The sequence below is a fragment of the Dicentrarchus labrax genome, unplaced genomic scaffold (genome assembly GCF_905237075.1).
Source record: "Dicentrarchus labrax unplaced genomic scaffold, dlabrax2021, whole genome shotgun sequence".
Taxonomy (NCBI): Eukaryota; Metazoa; Chordata; class Actinopteri; family Moronidae; genus Dicentrarchus; species Dicentrarchus labrax.
Genome location: NW_026136721.1, coordinates 20111284 through 20137391, shown reverse-complemented (window position 1 = coordinate 20137391; position 26108 = coordinate 20111284). Strand labels below are relative to the sequence as shown.

At 37.3% G+C, this 26108-nt stretch overlaps 1 long non-coding RNA gene and 5 gene segments (V, D, J or C); 1 reads left to right on the top strand and 5 right to left on the bottom strand.

The window, feature by feature from the left end:
- Window positions 1-427: 427 nt before the first annotated feature.
- On the bottom strand, window positions 428-1021 carry LOC127354373 (Ig heavy chain V region 5A-like). The segment is given in 2 exon segments: window positions 428-751; window positions 841-1021. Coding segments are annotated over 2 exon segments (348 nt in total).
- On the top strand, window positions 454-20953 carry LOC127354383 (uncharacterized). Its single transcript, XR_007881533.1, has 3 exons — window positions 454-537; window positions 9893-10002; window positions 20860-20953. It is a non-coding gene; the product is annotated as an uncharacterized LOC127354383 (long non-coding RNA).
- LOC127354375 (immunoglobulin heavy variable 3-74-like) lies at window positions 10857-11348 on the bottom strand. The segment is given in 2 exon segments: window positions 10857-11182; window positions 11270-11348. Coding segments are annotated over 2 exon segments (348 nt in total).
- Window positions 12477-13003, bottom strand: LOC127354371 (Ig heavy chain V region 914-like). The segment is given in 2 exon segments: window positions 12477-12811; window positions 12901-13003. Coding segments are annotated over 2 exon segments (363 nt in total).
- LOC127354377 (immunoglobulin heavy variable 4-38-2-like) lies at window positions 15020-15627 on the bottom strand. The segment is given in 2 exon segments: window positions 15020-15367; window positions 15457-15627. Coding segments are annotated over 2 exon segments (342 nt in total).
- Window positions 20613-21209, bottom strand: LOC127354378 (immunoglobulin heavy variable 4-30-2-like). The segment is given in 2 exon segments: window positions 20613-20957; window positions 21047-21209. Coding segments are annotated over 2 exon segments (342 nt in total).
- Between the last annotated feature and the right edge of the window lie 4899 nt (window positions 21210-26108).

Sequence of the window (26108 nt, the reverse complement as noted above, 5' to 3'; positions counted from 1 at the left end):
AATGCATCTCCCCAAACAAAGGATGTGCTCTGTGTTGTAATACTGAATGTGAATGATTTATCTGAACTCAGTTGCTCAGTATTAACTTCTAATTATATGAGCCACCTTAAAATGAGCCTGTATTCATGAACAGAATTTTGACTCTTCACATTTTCCCTTTTGGTTTGAACGGTTTTACTTATACACATACTCAGCTTTGACACTGAGTTGCTGTTTGTTCATTCATGGAGATTGAAAGTCAAACACAGCAGTAGTGCATATATTAATATCTTTAAAATAATATTATTTCAGTGGAACCTGGACAGAGGAATTTTGGTAATAAAAAATAAAATATATGTTAATTACAGTCAGAAAGGCAGGACAAGTGATGCTGAAACAACGAGTGCTCAGAGTGACGGTAAATCGAGGAAGTAGTTTTTGTACGACTCTGCTGTTATTGTCTCTCACTGTGTCTGTCGGGCACAGTAATACACAGCAGAGTCTTCAGGCTGCACATTCTGTCCGTTTAGAGTCACTGTGTTACTGGAAGAGTCTAAGGTGATACTGAACTTGTTCTTCAGTGAATCTTTGTAATATGCTGTGTATCCAACACGTTCCATTCCAATCCACTCCAGTCCTTTCCCTGCAGGCTGTCTGATCCAAGCTGTGTAGTAGCTGCTAACAGAATAAGAGACCTGACAGGTGATGGTCAGACGTTGACCTGGCTGCACAGTCACAGAGGCTGGCTGTGTCAACTGTTCACACTTCACACCTGTTAAAAAAGAAAATGTTTTGTAACAAATGATCAAGTTATACTGCAAAAGAAGAACTGTTGACTTTGACAAATCCAGAGAGACTCACATCCAGCTGCCAACAGCAGCAGCAGAGCTACAGAGAACATGGTTTATGTTGAAACTGACGTGCTGTGAACTCCACTGACTGCCTGATGGGAAGTTTTTATAACTGAGTAACAAGGAAGGTCACTGAGTTTGCATAGAATCAAACATATGAAGCATCAATGTTGGTCTAACTGGAGCCAATAGAAGAGTCTGTTGACTGTTATTATATCTGCAGAGTGAAAACATGCCTGGAAATCACCTCTGCTTTACATATGATATTTTAACTTCATTACACACTCAACTGTAACATTTTGAAAATGAAACTTTACATTTAGAGTTACAGAAATGAAACAACTGTAACCTTTGCTATGACTATAAACTATTACTGTCTAAATCTTTACTATTAAAACATTTTTTTCTAGAATTACAAACAATAACCAGGATAATTATTCTTAATATGAATATTAACATGTATCATGGGTAATGGAAACATATTTATTCAAATCCATCTACTTTGCTCACTGACTGTACTTACTGACTGTATCTGCTTCAAACAGAAATACAGTGACAGCAGTGAGGACCATGTAAATAATATGAGAACTGTCTGCAGGTTTGCATTAAAGACATTTAAAAGTTTCCATGTTTGCAGATGTTTGAAGACGACTTAGAGCCTCGAGAGGAAAACAGTTGCTCAGGAACTGAAACCTGTGAGACAAAATGCAGAAAAATATAAACCTTTGGTAGGTTGTGCATTTATAAGTTACTGTTTGTATTTATCATCACATTTTACCTTCATGTGCAGTTGGGTCAGAAATATGTAGCAATCCACCATTTTCTTTTTACAAATTCAGCTGTTTTATTGCAGTAAATTGTCAATATTCTCTCCACAACTTTTATATATTTCTCTGCAGTTCTAGTTAATTACAATAATTATTTAATTCCTATATCATTTGTTACGATATAACATATTTTTATATAAAGTATTTATTTACATACACAATATATGTATTAAAGTAAATGCATTTTGTTTCCTCCACTTTCTTGCCGTCTCTCAGAAATGGTTTTAATGAATCTACAGAATGTGATGGAAACATTTTCTTGTTTTGTGCTTTAGTTCAGTCCAGAGTTCAAGTGTCAGTCAGTTAAGATCAATGAGAACAGCAGATCTGAGAGTCTCCTTTTAGTAACATAGGAGGGAGAAAGTAGACACTGACTGCCCTCTAGTGTCTTTATAACTGGAACTGTGACATTATTTTTCACTCTCATACTGTGAGCTACTTTAGATGCCAAATGATATAAACATTAATGTGTAGCTGCATGTCTTTCTTTTATTCAGACCTGGACAGTGATTTCAGCAGACTGTTCGGCTGTCATTAGCTGATCTGTGAAGAAGTGATCATTACAGGAAGAAATTGTATTAATTTAGGTGATTAATTTTTATTGTTGTTGGATGATCTTCCTCACAGATTGTTATGTTTTCTTAAAGAAAAGAAGCAAAAGGGAAAAAACAAAAAAAAAAAAAAAAGATGCCTGGAAATCACCTCTGCTTTACATATGGTATTTTAATTTCATTACACACTCAACTGTAACATTTTGAACATCAAACTGTAAACTTTTCATTAACTAAACTATTATTGTCTAAATGTATTGTTTTGGCTACATTTCAATATTAAAACATATCAGTTTGTATAACTGCAACAACTGTATTGATCATTATAGCTATTCTTGATGTGAATACGAATCATAGATAATGGAAAACATATTCAATAAAATCAGTATTGCAATAACAATGATAATGTGCATCCAATGAAACAAAAGAGCAACCAGAATGTTGCTTTCTATTAAACATGTTTACAGTGTGTTCAGTGTGTTAAATTAATTACAGCAGACTTTGAATATGACACCACATTCCTGATGAAGTATGAGCACAGCGTTTTACTGCAGCATTTGTTTATTCATTTATTCGCTCACATATTGTATTTGCTGCAAACAGAAATACAGTGACTGCAAGGATCATGTGAAACTTCAGTGTTCAGTGAGTTGCTGATGATGTTCGTAATGAGGGAAGAGTTTGCATAGAGCTCCCTCTGCAGGTTTAAAAAGGGAACATGGAACACCAATTAACTTAAAATAGAGAATTATTTCTACAAGAGAAAATAAAATTAATGATAGTTGGTGTTTCTGTATTTGAATGATAAACTTGAAAGTTTTGTTATTGTTTTTGTACACAAAAAGAACAAAACTTGTTTTCTTCTCCAAGCATCAACATACAAGAACACAGGTACAAAACATGTTTTATGATTATATATTTTAATTTGTTGTTAAAAATATATGGAATGTGAAATACAGAACAGAAAAGATAAACACAAATCTACATTTAAACTAAACTAAAACATACAATTATACATACATATATACTATAAAAAATACTTAATGCTCTCACTATTGGGCTGTTGTTCAGCTATTGAGGAGTTACTTTGAATGAAGTTCTGTGGAATATGCAAAATATTCCAAAATATATACAGTAATATTATTTCTACATTTATATGTCTGTTCTAATTATTTTTCTATTCAAATGTAAGTGGTTCTCACAAAGGAAATGTATTCTATCATTTTCTTGGACTAGTTGAAGCGAGGACATTTATCATGAGAGATTATTGTGGTAAAGATGAGTACTGTAGGATTTTGTACAGCTTCTCAACCAACTCCAGTCACTGTGAGTCTCGAGCACAATAATAAACAGCAGAATCTTCAGTCTTCAGACTGTTCATCTGCAGATACACCTGCTGTCTGCTGTTGTCTCTGGAGATGGTAAACCGGCCTTGAACTGACTGAGAGTAGTAGATGCTACCACTGCCACTGCTGATAAAAGCAATCCACTCCAGTTCTTTTCCAGGAGCCTGTCTGATCCAAGTATTATCATAATGACCACCAAACCCTGAATATGTACAGGTCAATCTGTGAGATTCTCCAGGCCTTTTGACCACTGGTTCAGACTCAGTCAGTGTTTGACCCTCAGTACCTGCAGACAGTTAAACACATCATTAGTTACTGTAATACAGCCATATTGTCTTTGTATCAGGAGGTTTGTCAGACAAACAATGATTGTTCTTACCTGCACAGTTAATAGACAGGATGAGAAAAACAACCAAATAATCCGGTCTGATCATTGTAAAAGCCAGTTGTCTCTGTCCAGTCTACAGTGTGTATGATTTAGTCTCTGTCCTTCACTCTGCAACACATATGTAGAGATGGAAGAGATCAGAGTTTTGCATTGACTCCTCCTCCTCACAGAGAAACACACCACATCTCACACATCTCTGAAAAAAACAGGATTTAGATCATTTTATATTATAATGATAATTTTTAATGATTACGATGTCCATCAAGTTATTTTACCTGATGTTTATACCAAATTGTATTTATTTATATTGTTCTGCAGCATTTAGTAGTACATCCATATACTGGATATATCATGCATAGATATGTTCTCAACACCTGCTGGTAAAAAACAATAATGAGAACATTATTAACCAATATTATTGTATAGAAAACAATATGTTAAATGTAAGACTGAGAAAGTGGAAGACACAAACCACAACATCAGCTGTTGTTTTCATAGTGTGTATGTGTTTGTTAGACTCTCCAGTTTGACTTATCTGCTGCCACCTGTTGGTCTTTGTAATCAAATGTTATGTGGAGTTTTTGTAAAGCCTCTCTGATCTTGTAAAAAGTGTACTTAAAAATTACTGAAACGGAACGGACAGACTCTGACACAATGAGTGAGTTAGTAAAGAGCCTTCCCCCGCGCAACAGAAAGAATGAAGAAATTATCCAACAGCAACGGGGGAAGGATTTCAAAAGAATGTATTTATAAAGGGCAAATCGTGAAAGGGTCTCATATAATTGATTTTATTTAAAAAACCTTTCATGATCCAGGTCATGATCACACCTCATGTACAAACTTTTCAGCTTAAGCCTATAAACATTAAAATATTCTCAATTCTGACATTATAATAAAGAATACATGAAAAAGTTTATCATACAATTGTTTTGCATAATCCATCCATAGGAATGGAGAAACACTCAAATGATGATTTTTATATGAACTCTTCATTTCATTAATTTGTATTGTATGTGTGGTGGCGAGGATAAGGGGAAAATAAACCTAATAATTTGACCAACAACCAAATTAGGGAAAGGAACCGACAACGCCACCCTGGGAATTTCACCCAGAGAATTAATTTGGAAAGGACACAGGTAAGTTTACTCAGTAAGGCATGAGACATGGTTCAGGGAATTATAGAAAAATATACAATTTTATTATTGAATAAGTTAAAAAGAGTTCGATTTCATTCAGCGTGGAGACTCGGCGAAGCAAAGCAGCATTTGAAACAGGACAAAGCAGCAGCGACCCCAATCAGCTGATCGCACGTTACACCTGTTTAGGGACACACACATTCGCACCGGAGGAGGGAGGGAGGGAGGGAGGAAGAGAGAAGACCGGCCACTGCTGGCATTTACCACGCACAAACTACGCCACACATATGGGAAACACGGAGCAGCTGCCCTGTCGGGTCAACGACCTATGAGCCGGAAGTGACACACCAGTGACGACAGAGGCGCAAAAGGAATAGCCAGGAAGGGTGGTGGCTTTTATACTGGCCCACCTCATGACGGCCACCTGTGGCGCTAAATACCCAACAACAGCACTGAATGACAGATAGCACATGTATACTGCTACAATAGCAGACTGTGAGGAAGGTCACTTTGCATAGAGAAGGACACTGACAGCCTATAAAAGAAGGATCAACTGTCCCAAGTAGTAAAACCTTGGAATTGTGTTATGAACATGTATTTTGACACATTTGAAAGGAAATATATTTCAGTCACAAGGACAGAACTTTGTCAAACATAGACACGACCTGTTGAACACCAGAGTCTGTAGTTGGTGGGTCAGTGGCAGCAGGAGCTGGATCAGAGACTGCAGTAGGAGGTAGGGACAAGGAAGCAGGCTTGTGTGGGCCCACCAACATGTTGTCTGACCGAGGGTGACTGCAGGCCAGGGTAGAAGCAGGCAGAGAAGTATGAGGGGACTGTGGCTGGCATGCAACTGAGGCAGTTTGAGACACACCAGAACTGAAATGTTGAAAGGAGTCAGTCACAGGGCTCATACTGTAAGCTGACAAACCCACTGCATGTCGGGACTGGGCTGCTGTCTTCCTCACAGTTCTCATGCGACTATCCAGACGCTCCTGAACCTCAGCTGCGGTCCACCGCTCAGGTGCCTTCAGCTGGAATGACATGGCAAGACTGGGGTCGGGACAGTGATTAATGAACATCATGACCACTTCAGCACTGGGGTTCTCTACAGACCTGCCTTGCCTCCGGAGGCACTCGTCAGCAGCACCGATGGACTTAGAAGTCTTTCATGGGCAAGTTGGAGAATGACAGCTCACTAAAGTTACCTTTCAAAATGTCAAACACAGCCGTGGGTAGGTCAGTCGCACTCAGTTCAGGGCGGCTGTGGAGCGAGACCTTCACCACGTCCCTAGCTTTGCCTGTTAGTCTTGACATTATCAGGTCAAACATTTCAGCATGAGTATCACATTTAACCCTATTCAGGTAACATCTCATCATGTCCTCCCATTCATGAACAGAGAACGCATCAGCATGATCACCCCTGAAGAAAGGCGGGGCCTTGGCCTCAGACTGCACAATGACCTTCAAGTGTGATAAACCAGCATGACTGGATGACTGACTCGTAGGAGACTGAGGCTGGACGATACTGGGCTGGTGCATAGTGCTAAGGCTGGCTGAGATGTTATCACCAATCTGTTTAGCCAAATCTGTAATCATATCCCCAAAAGTCTCAACAGAGATGACTTGTGTAGGCTTCTGGTCTGACTGGATAACTACCACTGCCATAACACAGTGAAGAAATCTGCTGACCCCTCCCCACCCCAAAGGTGACATCCCACCCATGACCAGCCATAGTATGCACCTTAAAAGTATCTTCCCCGGACATTACAAAGGAAGAGCAATACTGGCAGAAACAGGAGACAAAATAAATAAAATAAAATAAAATAACACCTTAAACTGAAAACACACTATAAACAGCTATGTACAATTCAACAGTATGAGCCTAGCATGGCATAGTATAAACAAGGAGCATAAAAACCCCATAAGGCAACTAAAATTATATGTGCATAACCACTTATATGGGATGACAGGGAAATGTTGCAACACTGATGCAAAACAAATAGGCCCACAGAATACTTGACCAATAAAAATTATTAATTAACCTGTCTTCATTAGGATCATTATGTCTTCTTATTCCATATACAGTACAGTTTATTCTTAATTTTTCCCTTCAAGTGTCTCTTCAATGCACTGGCTGGCCACAAAAGATTAACCAGCATAAACCAAAAAGAAGTAAAATCAGGAGAGAAGATGGAAAGAAAAAAAAAAAATTAAATAAATAAATATATATATATATATATATATATATATATATATATATATATATAGCTGTATATACACTTAAAAACAGTGCATGAGCGTCTCTTTAATCCTTTAACTGCCTAACGCACCTCGCGTGCGCGCGCACTCGGGAGCGAGCGCAGTTCCGCGCAGCCACAGAGCGGGGGGAGCAGGAGAGAGGAGCCAGGTGTCAGCAGGTGTACCCCGGGGATCAGACGAGCGCTGATCGGAGATGCAACGGGTCGTCACGGCACCAAGTGTAACCGGTTAGTTTCTGGCGTTGTCTGCGTTGTGTTTTGATGAAGAGGCCCAGACCAGGATATCTTTAGAGGCGATCTCCGTTTATTCTGACAAAGGTGTAAATAACAACAATATCATCCGGCCAGTTGTTATCAACGTGAGCTCCTCTCCCATGGAATACAACAGCAAAAGGGGGAGAGGCAAAAGCGTGAGACACATTTATAGGGGGGGGGACCCACGAAAGTGAACGTCGGGGTACAGAAACTGTGTCTCAAACGTTCCACATATTGACTCAGGAGGACGGACATGTCAGGTTATAACTATTAAAACAGATTTTGTGTAATTATAATACTACATATTACTGTTATATATTTGACTCTGTTACACATATTACTGCTGTATAATTGACTCTATTACACTTGGCTGTTTTGTAAGAAAGTGATGTTGCAGTGAACCTTTTTTTTCTTCTGTTGTAATCAGTTAAGAAAATATACTTGCTGGAGTAAATGAGCATGATTATTTAGTTTTATTGTTATTATTTACACCATGTCCACTTAAAGTACTTGATGTTGTTTGTACAGAATTAAAACACTAATTCCTGTCTACAAAACAGTTCAGTTTTATGTTGGACTGTGTTAGACTTTCAATGAAGAGAAAATATTTATTAACAAAGACAACAATGTTTCTGAAATGGAGTGCTCAGTGTTGATTACTAATTTCATAACACACCCTAAAATGTACTAAAAGACAATATTCAATCTATGAAGTAATTATATTAATATATTTAACATCAATTGATTTTATTTTTAATGGAACCTGTTTGAATAATATTGTTAATGATTAATATATTTATTTATTGAAATTAGTGATGCAGTGACACTGAAGCAACTGAATGTTCCCAGTTATAGTTGTAAATAGAGGAAGTAGTTTTTGTATGACTCTCCTGTTATTGTCTCTCACTGTGTCTCTGGCACAGTAATACACTGCTGTGTCCTCGGTCTTCAGACTGTTCATCTGTAGATAGAGTTTACTGCTGGAGTCATCTCTGGAGATGGTGAATCTACCCTGGACTGACTGGGAGTAAGAGATCGGAGAACTATATGTGCCTATATAAGCAATCCACTCCAGTCTTTTTCCAGGAGCCTGTCTGACCCAGGCCATATAATAGCTGCCTAATGTGAATCCAGAGGCTGTACAGGTCAGTGTGTGAGATTCTCCAGGCCTTTTAACCACTGGTTCAGATTCTGTCAGAGTCTGACCATCAACACCTGTCAAACCAAGAAAGATGTATGTTATGTGTTACATTGGTAGCAAATATGAAAATATTCCAAATAAAGATCAGTGAAGATGTTCACCTGCCCAGCAGATAGTTAACAGCAGCAGTCCTGTCCTATAGTCCATCATGTTAAACTGTGTGTCCACTGTTCTCTGTCATCCTCTCTGCAGTCAGATAAGTAGAGGTGGAAGACATCTGAGTTTTGCATTAACTCCTCCTCACAGTGTGGAACTGGATTTGACTTGGATCTCAGTTGATGTTTGGTGAAACTGCAGAATGAATGTTTACTGTACATTAGTCATTCCTCCAAGAGTCCCTCTTGCATGTTTCAGTATAATTTGTGCAACAGGTTGACAAACACATTATTTAAGTTGGTTGACCCTTATTAAAGACCACATTATAGACCACAGTCTGCATCATGTGGAGACCTTGACAATAGTTTATTAATTTTACCATACACCTAAAGTGAGTATTTTTAAATACATTTTAATGTAAAGAAATATCAACACCTTAAAAAATGTTGTTCATTATGTTACAATAGTGATTTTCTCACAAGAAAATGTCTGTCAAGTGTTCATAAGTCATACCATTTTCAAGATTTCAGGTGAACAAAAAACTGAGTAGCAATAACAGTGAAGAATACATTTGAGAATATGAATTAAGCATTGAACAGGAATAACATGTAACTCTTCAATACATGTTTGACATTAATAACCATGTTTTTCAGTCAATGCAAATAAATGATTTACATTTCTGAGGCAGACAGAGAATTTTTTTTTTTTTAAATGCCTCCACTGTGTTTTTGATATCATTATTATTCTATATTATTTTCTTAATTCTTATCATGTCTGTTTCTGTCTTCACTGTAACAGTGAACTGTGTTGAAATCATTAGTGGTCTGAGGGCTCCTCCTCTGGTGGCTTCATGTTACAAGTGTTCAGGCACTGAGGGGTTTTTGTTCAGGTCTACTGATGGTTTGTGTTATTGTGTCTCTCTAGCACAGTAATACACTGCAGAGTCTTCAGGCTGCACATTCTGTCCGTTTGGAGTCACTGTGTTACTGGAAGAGTCTAAGTCGATACTGAACTTGTTCTTCAGTGAATCTTTGTAATATGTGGTGGATCCAACTCTCATTCCAATCCACTCCAGTCCTTTCCCTGCAGGCTGTCTGATCCAAGCTGTGAAGTAGCTGCTAACAGAATAAGAGACCTGACACCTGGCTGCACAGTCTCAGAGGCTGGCTGTGTCAACTGTTCACACTTCACACCTGTTAAAAAAGAAAATGTTTTGTAACAAATGATCAAGTTATACTGCAAAAGAAGAACTGTTGACTTTGACAAATCCAGAGAGACTCACATCCAGCTGCCAACAGCAGCAGCAGAGCTACAGAGAACATGGTTGGTATTGAAGGAGATCTGATGGGAGCTTCTCTTCTTCTGCTGCAACTGACAGCATGATATCAAGTCTTTATAGCAGACTGTGAGGAAGTTCACTTTGCATAGAGAAGGACACTGACAGCCTATAAAAGGAGGATCAGCTGTCCTGTCCAAGTATTCATAGCTACTATACACATATACTGAAGCACACACATACATAAAAAGCCTACTTACACACACATATTAATACATTCTGATAATCTTTTGTATTATATATTTAAATCAAATGAAAATGTAAAGACATGAGACGTGAATAGCGTATATGGACTTTAATGTCACCACTTAGATGATTGGTTCAACAAAGTTGATGAATTTGCTATAAAACTAACTTTTAATACTCATGAAGTTAGTGGAGGTTAATATATAAAAAATTTAATATTGAATGTTGCAAAGCTTTTTTAAAGGATGTTGCAATAATAATATTATAATGTTGTAATTAAATAGGGTTGTCTACTTTTAAATGCAGGTGCACACACTGAAAAACTGTTTTTTATTTAATAAATATATTTCAGTGATAATCAGTCATTCAGTGGTAAACTGTTTTCAAAGGGCTGACATGCTTCAATGCTTCTCACACAGGGATCAGTGTTGTTCAGTTTTTGTGCAGCGTTGCAGTCTGGTGTGTCACTGTGGCTCTCGTGCACAATAATAAACTGCAGAGTCTTCTTGTTTCAGACTCCTCACCTCTAAGGACACAAGGTTTTTGGAGGTGTCTTTGGTGATGGAAAACTGGCCTTGGAGACTTTGGGCAAATATTGTGCCAGTTCCGCTATCAATGCGTCCGATCCATTCCAGTCCTTTCCCTGGTTTCTGACGAATCCAGTGCAGCCAAGCCAGAGTGAGTCCTTCCACTTTACAGGACAGAGTGACTGGTTCTCCAGCTCTGCTGACCACTGGCTCTGAGGAGGTGAGGGACTGACCCTGAGCAGCTGAAAGAGACACAGAGTTTAGATGACGAGGAGCCAGCAGACATCCAAAGCTCATTTTCTCCTCCGCTGGACACTGACTTCACTCACCTGAAATGAGAGCCAAGAGGAAGAAACTTTGTAAAGCTGTCATGGTGGGAACTTGGCTGAGTCTGCAACTGCAAAGGTTATTATGAAGGATATATAATGTGCAGGCAGAATGGGTGGGGATTGTGTATCAGTGTGTGAATTTGCATTTTACCAGTCAGACATTTTGGAGTTACAGTGTTGATACATAAAGACTAAATCTGTGAGAGAAGGAGGAGTGCTAGACTCTGAGAGAGAGAGAGAGAGAGTTAAAAACAGACAGAAACACCAACAATAAAGATGTTGTTCAGTCTTTCTTCTTTTTCTGAGTGTCTTCAGTTCAGTGTGAACTCCAAACTAAATGAACACATGAAGCTGCAGTCACTGCTGATCCAGCACTTCAAATGTTCTATTAGTGTTGTGGTGAAGCGAGCTTACAAAGGGTGTGAGTATAAAACTCTAGTTCAGTCCAGGGTTTGAGTGTCAGTCAGTTGAGATCAGTGAGATAAGCAGATATGAGAGTCTCCTTATAGTGACAGAGGAGAGAGAAACTTGACACTGACTGCCATCGAGTGTTTTTATAACGGGAACTGCAACATTATTTTTCATTCTTATAATGTTCCAAGAGGTAAATTTGTCTTCATATCTCAAAGGGGCTTTATTCTATCAATTTTTCATGATTTTGTTAATCAATTTTTTTTATTGACTTCATATTATTCATTGTATATATTTATGTTATTTTAGGTTTGTAATAAACTTAATTTGTGCCATTGGTCCTAATTTGAAGTATCATACTATCAGATGTAGTCTGTCTTTTTTAGTTTTACCCAATATGCCAATTAATTGTAGCTTTCCCAAAATAATGATTATCTGTTTCTTTTCAGATGACATTTACTGTATAACTAATGTTTTCAAAAGAAAGTTAACATTTTTCTGACTGTCTCTTAGAGTAGTTTATTATTGGCTCCCAGGGACCCCAGTCAGTACTCCTGATATGTTCAGTTGAGGGTTAATATTCCTGAAATGTGTACATGTAATATTTATTTCATTCATTTTTGGACAATGATTTCAACCAATTGTTGTTCTGCCCTTGGATGTTTTGTGAGGAACTGATGATTAATTTTATTTTTTTAATGATTTATGTTGGTGGTTAATAATAATCGTTCAGTTTTCAAAACAACGACGACAAAAGAAAAAAAGCCCAATTAAGATAAGTACTGGAAGTTTTTGTACAGCGTTGCTCCTTACTGTGTCACTGTGGGTGTCGAGCACAATAATAAACAGCAGAATCTTCAGTCTTCAGACTGTTCATCTGCAGATACAGCTGCTGTCTGCTGTTGTCTCTGGAGATGGTAAACCGGCCTTGAACTGACTGAGAGTAGTATTTGCTGCTACCACCACTCTGAATCCTGGCAACCCACTCCAGTCCTTTTCCAGGAGCCTGTCTGACCCAGTTCATAGCGTAGCTGCTGAATGTGAATCCAGAGGCTGTACAGGTCAATCTGTGAGATTCTCCAGGCCTTTTAACCACTGGTTCAGATTCTGTCAGAGTCTGACCATCAACACCTGTCAAACCAAGAAAGATATGCATGTCATATGTTACATTGGCAGCAAAAATGAAAATATGTCAAATAAAGATCAGTGAAGATGTTCACCTGCCCAGCAGATAGTTAACAGCAGCAGTCCTGTCCTATAGTCCATCATGTTAGACTGTGTGTCCACTGTTCTCTGTCATCCTCTCTGCAGTCAGATAAGTAGAGGTGGAAGACATCTGAGTTTTGCATTGACTCCTCCTCACAGGGGGAAGAGAGCTGAGTTAGACTTGGCTTTCAGTTTATTGTTTTGTTGCTGGAGAATCGATGTTCCATCCAAATGTCCAGACGTGTTTTACTGTAAAATATCTATGTATGAAAACCACAAACATATTTCCAAACTTTATTTTTACAAAGCTTTAATTTTTTTTTCTGAAATATTTTACGTTTACAAATGTAGGTGTGAAATTCCATATAATATAATTTATCTTGGGATTATGGCTTCTCAGTATTCCCTGTAAGCATATTGGGCAGCACATGAGCTTGTATGTCTTTTCAGTTTAAATTCAGATCATTTATCTTTTGTACTTGTGAATGTGACATAGGTAATTTAGAATAATTACAGCTTTGAAGGGATTCTATTATTGTGATTAATTTAACTTCCTAAAAATAATAAATACAGTACTATATAGAAATATAATGTGGATATGTGAAAGTGCTTTTGCAGGTGGTGGGGAGAAAACCCAGATATCAAGATCACACTGCTGTTTGTTGTCTGTGGAGGTTTTTCTTGCAGCTGCTCCACTGTCTTCAGTCACTGTGTCTCTTCGAGCACAGAAGTAAACAGCAGAATCTTCTGCTGTCAGGCTGTTGACCTCGAGGTACTGAGTGCTGCTGGGTACATCTTCAGTCATGATGAAACGACTTTGAAAGGAGCTGGAATAGCTAGCAGAGTTTGAACCTGCATCCATCCTCCCAATCCACTCCAGAGCTTTCCCTGGCCTCTGTCTTATCCAGTGAATATAGTAGCTTGTCATGTCAAACCCAGATATGATACATGACATCTTCACTGTCTCTCCAGGTCTTTTCACCTCAGAGGGAGTCTGGTCCAGTTTGATCTCACTCCAAACTCCTGTAAGTAAAGAAATATATGTGTCATACATAATATATTAAACATTACATTTTATTATATCAGAATTGATTTTCTTACCATGAATAGCCATTAGAAATATTAGACTCCAGACAATCATATTTTCCATTCTATAGTAAATTGTGGAGTTCACTGATTTCTGATCAAAGTCTTTCTAAGATTTATAAGACTGTGTCAGTTGTCCTGCCTAAAATGATTTCACAGTTGCTGTTGGTGTGTTTATAAAGAAGGAAGAGTTTGCATAGACCTCCCTCTACAGGATTAAAAAGGGAAGATAGAAGATGAATGCACTTTAACTGAATATTTGAACAACAGGAAAAAAATACAAGGCATTGCACTGTAAACATACTACATGTAAATGCAACCAGGTGGTAAAAGCAAAAGCTCAAGTATACGGGATATTTAGGAAATTAAACCTCTGTAAATAAAATGCTCTGTAAGTAGAGGTGGAAGACATCTGAGGTTTGCATTAACTCCTCTATGCTTTGTGTTGTCCAGTCATATTTTCACTATATTTGATCATATTTTTGCCCAGTTTTAACTTTATTCAGTATGGTCTGACAATACAATGAAATCAACATGAAACAGACTTCCTGTAAAGGATGATGATTTACAGTTTTTACTCATTCTCTCAAAAATCAACAGAAACACTTCCTTCCTTACTGGATATCAAAAGCACATCATTTTATTATTTTAAATGTGTTTCACCACAAAGATTTAGTTAGTTTGCTGAAACTGAACAATGCATGTTCACTATAGGACTCACTGTCGACTGTGACTCAAAGTAGAATAATTATTTATTGTATTGTGTGATGATTGCCAGAAAGACACTATATTTCCAATATGACAATAAACTAAACTAACAAACTCTTATATACTTAACATCTAATCATGTCCTACCTGACAACAAACAAACTGTACTGAACATACTCAAAGCTTAAATTAAAAAATGATTAACATTTCTTTATATAGGTTTTACAGCGAATTTACAGGAACAACTTTCTTAAAAAGAGAAGATTTAAATTCTACTTCTCTATATTTGCAAATTAAAATGAACATTTAATCAAATGAGATAAAATAAAACTGAAATATTCAAATAGAGGAAGTAGTTTTTGTACAACTCTCCTGTTATTGTCTCTCACTGTGTCTGTCGGGCACAGTAATACACAGCAGAGTCTTCAGGCTGCACATTCTGTCCGTTTAGAGTCACTGTGTTACTGGAAGAGTCTAAGTCGATACTAAACTTGTTCTTCAGTGAATCTTTGTAATATGAAGCTCCAGTATTTCTCATTCCAATCCACTCCAGTCCTTTCCCTGCAGGCTGTCTGATCCAAGCTGTGAAGTAGCCCAGAGAATAAGAGACCTGACAGGTGATGGTCAGACGTTGACCTGGCTGCACAGTCACAGAGGCTGGCTGTGTCAACTGTTCACACTTCACACCTGTTAAAAAAGAAAATGTTTTGTAACAAATGATCAAGTTATACTGCAAAAGAAGAACTGTTGACTTTGACAAATCCAGAGAGACTCACATCCAGCTGCCAACAGCAGCAGCAGAGCTACAGAGAACATGGTTTATGTTGAAACTGACGTGCTGTGAACTCCACTGACAGCCTGATGGGAAGTTTTTATAGCTGAGTAACAAGGAAGGTCACTGAGTTTGCATAGAATCAAACATATGAAGCCTCAATGTTGGTCTAACTGGAACCAATAGAAGAGTTTGTTGACTGTTATTATATCTGCAGAGTGAAAACATGCCTGGAAATCACCTCTGCTTTACATATGATATTTTAATGTCATTACACACTCAACTGTAACATTTTGAGAATGTCCCTGCATTTACAGAACTGAAACAACTTTAACTTTGCTCTTACTGTAAAATATTACTGTCTAAATCTAAACAAGTCAATATTAAAACATTTTGTAATTTTTTGTATACTTGCAAACAATTATAAGGATCATTATTACTAATCTAAATGTGAATATTAACATTAATCATGATACAGAACATATACATTAATGTAACAATGATGATGTGCACCCATGGAAACAAAATGGACAATCACCAATAATGTTGTTTTCTATAAGACATGTTTACAGTGTGTTTATCATGTTTTCAGATTATTAAAACACACTTTAAATATGAAGTGAGCTGTTTCCCTGAGATATTTTATTAACTGTCAGTACCTCCTACCAGGGTTGGGGGGTTACTTTAAAAATGTAATCCAATATAATTACTGATTACCTATAAACATGTAATCAGTAACCTATAGTCCAATTATCAAAATATTAAAGTAACGTGACTTGATTACTTTTAGTATCAAAATGGAATATGCTGTCATACTTAACTAAATGTCTAACTGGAGCCAATAGAAGAGTCTGTTGACTGTTATTATATCTGCAGAGTGAAAACATGCCTGGAAACCACCTCTGCTTTACATATGATATTTTAACTTAATTACACACTCAACTGTAACATTTTGAAAATCAGACTTTACATTTACAGTGATAGAAATGAAATAACTGTTAACTGTATTAATGATTAATGCCTAAATGTATTGTATTGGCTACATTTCAATATTAAAACATGTCAGTTGTATAACTGCAACAATTATATTGATAATTATTGCTATTCTTAATGTGAACATAAATCATGGATAATGGAAAATATATTTATTAAAATCAGCAGATGTTTGAAGACATACAGAGAAACTTGGAGCCATCAGCCACTGGAGTTGTTGATGATGTTTGTAATGAGGGAAGAGTTTGCATAGAGCTCCCTCTACATGTTTAAAATGGAACATGGCAGACAGATTATCTTAAAATAGAAAATGATTAGTTGGTGTTTTTGTATTTGAATTATAAATTTGGAGGTTTTTTGTTTTTGTTTGTGTACACAAAAAGAACAAAACTTGTTTTCTTCTCCAAGCTTCAACATACAAGAGCACAAAAAACATGTTTTACGATAGTACTTTTCAGGAAATGGTTTTATAATGCAGGGACAAATATTCATATATTGTTCAAAATATATGAATACAGAAAAAAATCTACATGGAAAATATAATAAAACATATAATTTCATATATACTATAAAAAATATTTATTGCTCGCAGTATTGGGCTGTTGTTCAGCTGTTGAGGAGTAATTTTAATGAAGTTCTGTGGAATATGCAAAATATTCCAAAACATATTCAGTAATATTATTTCTACATGTATATGTCTGTTCTAATTATTTTTCTATTCAAATATAAGTGGTTCTCACAAAGGAACTGTATTGTATCATTTTCTTGGACTAGTTGAAGTGAGGACATTTATCATGAGAGATTACTGTGGTAAAGATGAGTACTGTAGGATTTTGTACAGCTGCTCAACCAACTCCAGTCACTGTGAGTCTCGAGCACAATAATAAACAGCAGAATCTTCAGTCTTCAGACTGTTCATCTGCAGATACAGCTGCTGTCTGCTGTTGTCTCTGGAGATGGTAAACCGGCCTTGAACTGACTGAGAGTAGTAGATGCTACCACTGCCACTGCTGATATAAGAAATCCACTCCAGTCCTTTTCCAGGAGCCTGTCTGACCCAGGCCATAGGGTAGCTGCTGAATGTGAATCCAGAGGCTGTACAGGTCAATCTGTGAGATTCTCCAGGCCTTTTAACCACTGGTTCAGATTCTGTCAGAGTCTGACCATCGACTCCTGTCAAATAAAGAAAGATATTCATGTCATGTGTTAAAGTGGCAGCACAAAAATATATATAAAATAAAGATCAGATATGACCTTCACCTGCCCAGCAGATAGTTAACAGCAGCAGTCCTGTCCTATAGTCCATCATGTTAAACTGTGTGTCCACTGTTCTCTGTCATCCTCTCTGCAGTCAGATAAGTAGAGGTGGAATACATCTGAGTTTTGCATTGACTCCTCCTCACAGGGAGGAGAGAACAGGGTTGGACTTGGCTTTCAGTTTATTGTTTTGTTAAACTGGAGAATCAATGTTCAGTCCAAATGTCCAGATGTGTTTTGCTGTAAAATATGTATGTATGAACCACAACCATATTTCCCACATTTATTTTAACAAAGCTTAAAAGAAATGTATTCGGAAATCTGTCACATTTACAAATGTAGGTGTGAAATTCCATAAAATATATTTATCTTGGGATTATGGCTTCTCAGTATTCCCTTTAAGCATATTGGGCAGCACATGAGCTTGTATGTCTTTTCAGTTTAACTTCACATAATTTATGTTTTGTACTTGTGAATGTGACATAGGTCATTTAGTATGAATAATGCTTTGAAAGGATTCTATAAATTCATTCATTCTATTATATATAATTTAACATACTAAAAATAATAAATATTTATTCATGAGTTTACAGTATTATATAGAAATATAATGTGGATATATGAAAGTGCTTTTGCCAGTGGTGGGGAGAAAACTCAGATATCAAGAAGATCACACTGCTGTTTGTTATCTGTGGAGGTTTTTGTGCAGCTGCTCCACTGTCTTCAGTCACTGTGTCTCTTCGAGCACAGAAGTAAACAGCAGAATCTTCTGCTGTCAGGCTGTTGACCTCGAGGTACTGAGTGCTGCTGGGTACATCTTGAGTAAAGCTGAAACGGCTTTGAAATGAACTGGCATAGCTTGGAGTGTTTGTATTTGTGGTTTTCACCCAATCCACTCCCGAGCTTTCCCTGGCCTCTGTCTTATCCAGTTAATAGCATTGCTTGTCATGCTATAACCAGATATGATACATGACATCTTCACTGTCTCTCCAGGTCTTTTCACCTCAGAGGGAGTCTGGTCCAGTTTGATCTCACTCCAAACTCCTGTAACCAAAGAAATGATGATCATCTTACATAAAATATTAAACATTACATGTTGTTATATCAGAATTGATTTTCTTACCATGAATAGCCATTACAAAGAATAAACTCCAGACAATCATATTTTCCATTCTAAAGTAAATTCTGCAGCTCACTGATTTCTGATCAAAGTCTTTCTAAGATTTATAAGACTGTCAGTTGTCCTGCCTAAAATGATTTCACAGTTTCTGTTGGTGTGATTATAAAGAAGGAATGATTTGCATAGACCTCCCTCTACAGCAGACTGTTTGGCTGTCATTGGCTGTTTTGTGAAGAAGTGATAATTTATTTTTTCATTTTATTTATTTAGGTGTTTAATTGTTATCCTTGTTGGATGATCTTCCTCACAGACCTTTATGACAGGAAACAAGGGGGAGAGGGAGAACACAGGGAAACACAGGGAAAACAACTGAGGTCCCGGCTGAAGGATTATCCTTTTAAGTCAAACACATTTAAATACTCAACTTCTCCGTCAGGAAGTAACAAACCACACAAACTCTACTGACTCTTTTATTTATTTAAATTACCTTTGAAACATGTGTGGAACTTCATTTGCTGTATGCAGATGTTCGATGCTTGGAGCCTCCAGAGGAAAACAGATGTTCAGGAACTGAAAGCTTTGTTACAATATGCAAATCTTGTTGCTTTTCTTTATCATTTCATCATTGTACAAGAAAACAATGATTAGCTTATTGGTGACTGCCTATAATATAGACAGTTTAACATTGTTGCTGAAACAGAGTTTGGAACTTCATTCACTTACTCCAACACCTCAGCTGTAGCTTTCATTTGAATGTAAAATCCTGCAAACTACAAAAAAGATGAGGTAATCAGAGAAAATGTCATGTTATACATTTCAGGAAAACATTTTATGGTATAATTGGTGTTTATATTATTTTAGAGATGATCTTATATCTGAAACCATTTTTATTTTATCTCTCAGTTTGCAAAACACATGTCTCTCTTGTTCAGGTGGTGAGTCCAAAGGTACCATTTACACATATTTGGGAGGTAGGAATTTGTACTTAAGCTCTCTCAAGAGATCAGGTTTTCCATTTAGTAGTATGATTTACAGATTTAAGTGATATAAGCTTTTAAAGAGATACATGTTTCATGTGAGATACATTAGTGTGGGACTGTCAGCCTAGTAAGGATGAGTACTGTAAGATTCTTTTACAGTTGCTGAGTGTCTCAGTTTACTTTGTGGCTCTGAACACAAAAATAAACAGCACAATCTTCAGTCTTCAGCCCGTTCATCTGCAGATACACCTGCTGTCTTTGTTGCCACTGCATTGACTGATATATGCAATCCAGAGGCTGTACAGGTCAATCTGTGAGATTCTCCAGGCCTTTTAACCACTGGTTCAGATTCTGTCAGAGTCTGACCATCAACACCTGTCAAGAGGATTAAACAGTAGAATCAGGACCCCAAAAAGTAATGATAATGATGATGATGATGATGATGATGATGATGATGATGATGATGATGAGCTGGCAGTTGGTCATATATATGCATGACAAGTCATAAGACATATGAAGAAATGTGGACACAGTTTCATCACTACTACAGAACATGTAATCAGCACCACTGTATAAAATAGAAAGTAGTCATTCTGCATCATCTGTAAACATTTCTTCAGAGGAAAAAGACACAAAAATGAAAAATAAACAATCTTGAAAAGAAAAAGAGGCTTTAAATTCTAATTGTCTATATTTGCAAATTAATTTAACATTTATTCAAACGAGATAAAATAAGACTTTGAAAAGACAAAACAGTCTCATAGCAAATCAAGTAATACTGAAGAAACAGTGTTACCAGTGTTGGTTGTAAATAGAGGAAGTAGTTTTTGTGCGACTCTGCTGTTATTGTCTCTCACTGTGTCTCTCTGGCACAGTAATACACAGCAGAGTCTTCAGGCTGCACATTCTGTCCGTTTAGAGTCACTGTGTTACTGGAAGAGTCTAAGTCGATACTGAACTTGTTCTTCAGTGAATCTTTGTAATATGAAGCTCCAGTATTTCTCATTCCAATCCACTCCAGTCCTTTCCCTGCAGGCTGTCTGATCCAAGCTGTGAGGTAGCCCAGAGAATAAGAGACCTGACAGGTGATGGTCAGACGTTGACCTGGCTGCACAGTCACAGAGGCTGGCTGTGTCAACTGTTCACACTTCACACCTGTTAAAAAAGAAAATGTTTTGTAACAAATGATCAAGTTATACTGCAAAAGAAGAACTGTTGACTTTGACAAATCCAGAGAGACTCACATCCAGCTGCCAACAGCAGCAGCAGAGCTACAGAGAACATGGTTTATGTTGAAACTGATGTGCTGTGAACTCCACTGACAGCCTGATGGGAAGTTTTTATAGCTGAGTAACAAGGAAGGTCACTGAGTTTGCATAGAATCAAACATATGAAGCCTCAATGTTGGTCTAACTGGAACCCATAGAAGAGTTTGTTGACTGTTATTATATCTGCAGAGTGAAAACATGCCTGGAAATCACCTCTGCTTTACATATGATAATTTAACTTTATTACACACTCAACTGTAACATTTTTAAAATGAAACTTTTAGATTTTACATTTAGAGTAACATAAATGAAACAACTGTAAACTTTGTTATTATTATAAACTATTACTGTCTAAATGTTGACTATTAAAACATTTTATGAATTTTTCTATAATTACAAACAATAACCAGGATAGTTATTCTTAATGTGAATATTGACATGAATCATAGATAATGGAAAACATATTTATTCAAATCCACATTGCAATAACCATGATGACACACTTTGAATATGACGTGAGCTGTTTTCCTGAAAGAATTTATTTACTGTCAGCACCTCCTTCATCACATTCATTGTTAACTTCAAACGTACAGTATGAGGATAATAAAAAAAACAAAATTGCTGTTGTAATTTCGCAGCATTTATCTATTCATTAATTTACTCACTGACTGTACTTACTGACTGTATCTGCTTCAAACAGAAATACAGTGACAGCAGTGAGGACCATGTAAATAATATGAGAACTGTCTGCAGGTTTGCATTAAAGACATTTAACAGTTTCCATGTTTGCAGATGTTTGAAGACGACTTAGAGCCTCGAGAGGAAAACAGCTGCTCAGGAACTGAAACCTGTGAGACAAAATGCAGAAATATATATACCTTTGGTAGTTTGTGCATTTATAAGTTACTGTTTGTATTTATCATCACATTTTACTTTAATGTGCAGTTGGGTCAGAAATATGAAGCAATCCACCATTTTCTTTTTACAAATTCAGCTGTTTTATTGCAGTAAATTGTCAATATTCTCTCCACAACTTTTAGATATTTCTCTGCAGTTATAGTTAGTGAACATGACAATAATTATTTAATTCCTATATCATTTCTTGAGATATAGCATCTTTTTTATATAAAGTATTTATTTACATACACAATATATGTATTAAAGTAAATGCATTTTGTTTCCTCCACTTTCTTGCCGTCTCTCAGAAACGGTTTTAATGAATCTACAGAATGTGATAGAAACATTTTCTTGTTTTGTGCTTTAGTTCAGTCCAGAGTTCAAGTGTCAGTCAGTTAAGATCAATGAGAACAGCAGATCTGAGAGTCTCCTTTTAGTAACAGAGGAGGGAGAAAGTAGACACTGACTGCCCTCTAGTGTCTTTATAACTGGAAGTGTGACATTATTTTTCACTCTCATACTTTGAGCAACTTTAGATACCAAATGATATAAACATTAATGTGTAGCTGTATGTCTTTCTTTTACTCAGACCTGGACAGTGATTTCAGCAGACTGTTTGGCTGTCATTGGCTGATTTGTGAAGAAGTGATCATTACAAGAAGAAATTGTATTCATTTAGGTGATTCATTTTTGTTGTTGTTGGATGGTCTTCCTCACAAATTGTTATGTTTTCTTAAAGAAATAAAAGTAAAATAAAACTACAAATCTTTTCTAAAGTAAAGTAAAGATGAGCACTGTAGGATTTTGTACAGCTGCTCAACCATCTCCAGTCACTGTGGCTCTCGAGCACAATAATAAACAGCAGAATCTTCAGTCTTCAGACTGTTCATCTGCAGATACACCTGCTGTCTGCTGTTGTCTCTGGAGATGGTAAACCGGCCTTGAACTGACTGAGAGTAGAATTTGCCACTACTGTCAGTATAGATCAAAGCAACCCACTCCAGTCCTTTTCCAGGAGCCTGTCTGATCCAGTTCATCCAGTAGCTGCTGAATGAGAATCCAGAGGCTGTACAGGTCAATCTTTGAGATTCTCCAGGCCTTTTAACCACTGGTTCAGATTCTGTCAGAGTCTGACCATCAACACCTGTCAAGATAAAACAAATATAAAGTGGTCAGCTGCTTTAAGCTGGAAGCATTTTAAAAACAACTTCAACTAAAGATCAGTGAATATGTTCACCTGCCCAGCAGATAGTTAACAGCAGCAGTCCTGTCCTATAGTCCATCATGTTAAACTGTGTGTCCACTGTTCTCTGTCATCCTCTCTGCAGGCAGATAAGTAGAGGTGGAAGACATCTGAGTTTTGCATTCCTCCTCACAGTGTGGAACTGGATTTGACACGGATCTGAGTTAATGAGTAATTTTAATTACATTTTGACAGAAATATGACACCTTAACAAACGTTAATTATGTTATACTGCTAATTTCTTCTCAAAGTGTTTATAAGTCAAACCACTTTAAGGATATCAGGGGAATGAAAACCTCAGTAGGAATAAAAATTAAGAGTCAATAGAAATAAATTGTCCACTCAGACATATAAACTCAAACAAAACTTCCAGTAAAAACTTTGTGACTGTCTGCAGTCAGATTATTAAAGGTTGAAGACAACTACGTTCTGCATTGACTCGTCCTCACAGGGAGGACAGAGTTTGGTCTTTAGTTGTTGCACTTGAGAAACGAGAATGTAGGAGTTGTGACATCAGCCAAATGATGATTCAGGCAAATCTGAATGTAATACTTGTTAAATTTCAATTGTCTTCAAAAGTTGAAATGTTTTTCTTTCTGTCATTTTATAATAAGACAAACTAAAACCAGAAACTGTCTATGAGAAACAAATAATATATGATGGCACAATTTTAATAAAGTATTAATGTTAAGTAGAGGCCTGGAACATAAAACGAGAAAATTCGATTTATGATCTGTGATGTGACTCTATGTGTTATCTGTATTTGTAAGATATAAATAACTTTTTTTGGTGCCTTAAATTCTCATTTTATTTAATTCTTTGTCCATCAGGGAGTAACTGTCCAACAAATACTCACTCACTGGGAGCATGGCTGATGGTGTTGACTGTATAGTTCAATCACAACCTTATGGAAGTTCTGACAGTTTGTTTAAAGGCACAGTTTCTGAATACTGGCTGTGTGCATTTCTCTGTAGAATGAGCTTTTTGATACTTTCACAGTATTTATACAGCACCTACCTGCTTTATAATCACACAAGACATGGAAATCTCACTTTCCACAATATGGGACCTTTAATTATTGAAATATGAGAGAAAATGTTTCACTCCTGCCTTATAGATCAAAAGATGGGGATATTATTAACCAGTACATTGTGGTAGATAAGCACATTAAACCATAAAAAAGATGAAGTGACAAACCACAGCCTCAGCTGGTGCTTTCACATTGTTTGTTTCTCTGTATGTGTAGGTATGATGCCACACTGGTTTTAAGATCTCCTGCTGCCCCCTTTTGGTGACTGGGAAGATAAGTTGTTTTTGTAAAGCTTATTTGCTCACTTAGATGACTGTGGCTGTCAAATCCCTGGCCATTCAAACCTGCCAAAGAAACAGATGTTAAAGGACACAAGAGTGAACGAGAGAGAAATAAACAGCAGAACATTAAATGTGTGCATTCTCTGATCAGTATTGCAGCATGAAGCAACATACAGGGCAGACAGAGTGCTGTCAGCAGTACAGACAGTTTGTCCATCATCTTGAGACTGAAGATGTGAACTCAGATGCTGCAGAAGTAAACCCTCTGTTTGTAAGGGAGGGGCTTATTTGTATGATGTATGATGACAGCCTGGGAGACCTTCTTCAGGTCAGTAAATGAGAGACACAGCCTGATCTTAATAATAACTGTGTTTCTGGTGTTCAATCCTTCTACTATTCAGTGAATTCAATAAACATAATTTTTTATCAAATAATCAGAGAGTACTGTTTTTATTAATGTTAACACTTAGAATATGTGTGTGGTTGAGTCACATATGTTTCTAGGTATTTGTGCAGGTCTGTTGGTGGTTTGAATCACTGTGGGCCGACGTACACAGTAATACACAGCTGTGTCCTCAGGCTGCACATTCTGTCCTGTTAGAGTCACTGTTCGAGCAGAAGTGTCTCTGCTGTAATTCAATTCAATTCAATTCAATTTTATTTGTATAGCGCCAATTCATAACAGAAGTTATCTCAGGACACTTTTCAAATAGAGCAGGTCTAGACTGAACTCTTTAAAACATTAATTACAGAGACCCAACAGTACCACCATGAGCAAGCACTTGGCGACAAGGGCAAGGAAAAACTGACTGTTAAAAGGCAGAAACCTAGGACAGATCCTCCGGCTCTAGGTGGGTGGTCGTCTGTCTCGACCAGTTGGGGTGAGAGAGAGAGAGAGAGAGAGAGAGAGAGAGAGAGACAGACAGACAGACAGACAGACAGACAGGTGCATAGCAACAAAAGTATTGGCAACGGCAATCTAGCAGGACCATGGCAGGAGGCTCCACCAGGATCGACAAGAACCTGCGAGACGAGAAAGCACAAGAACTCCGGGGAAGAAGTGAAGTTAGTAACATGCATAAATGGAACATGAATGAGTGCAGAAAGAGAGAGGAAGGGAGGAGCTCAGTGCACCATGGGAAATCCCCCGATAGTCTAGGCCTATAGCAGCATAACTAAGGGATGGTTCAGGACTCACCTGATCCAGCCCTAACTATAAGCTTTATCAAAGAGGAATGTCTTAAGCCTACTCTTGAATGTGGTGGGGGTGTCTGCCTCCCGAACCACAAATGGAAGCTGGTTCCACAGCAGAGGAGCTTGGTAACTGAAGGCTCTGGCTCCTGTTCTACTTTTAGAGACTATAGGAACCACAAGTAGCCCAGCATTCAGAGAACGTAGTGTTCTAGAGGGGTAATAGGGTACTATGAGCTCTTTAAGATATGAAGGGGCCTGACCATGAAGAGCTTTATAAGTGAGGAGGAGGATTTTAAATTCAATTCTACATTTTACAGGGAGCCAATGCAGAGAAGCTAGTACAGGAGAGATGTGATCTCTTTTTCTAGTTCCTGTCAGTACTCGTGCTGCAGT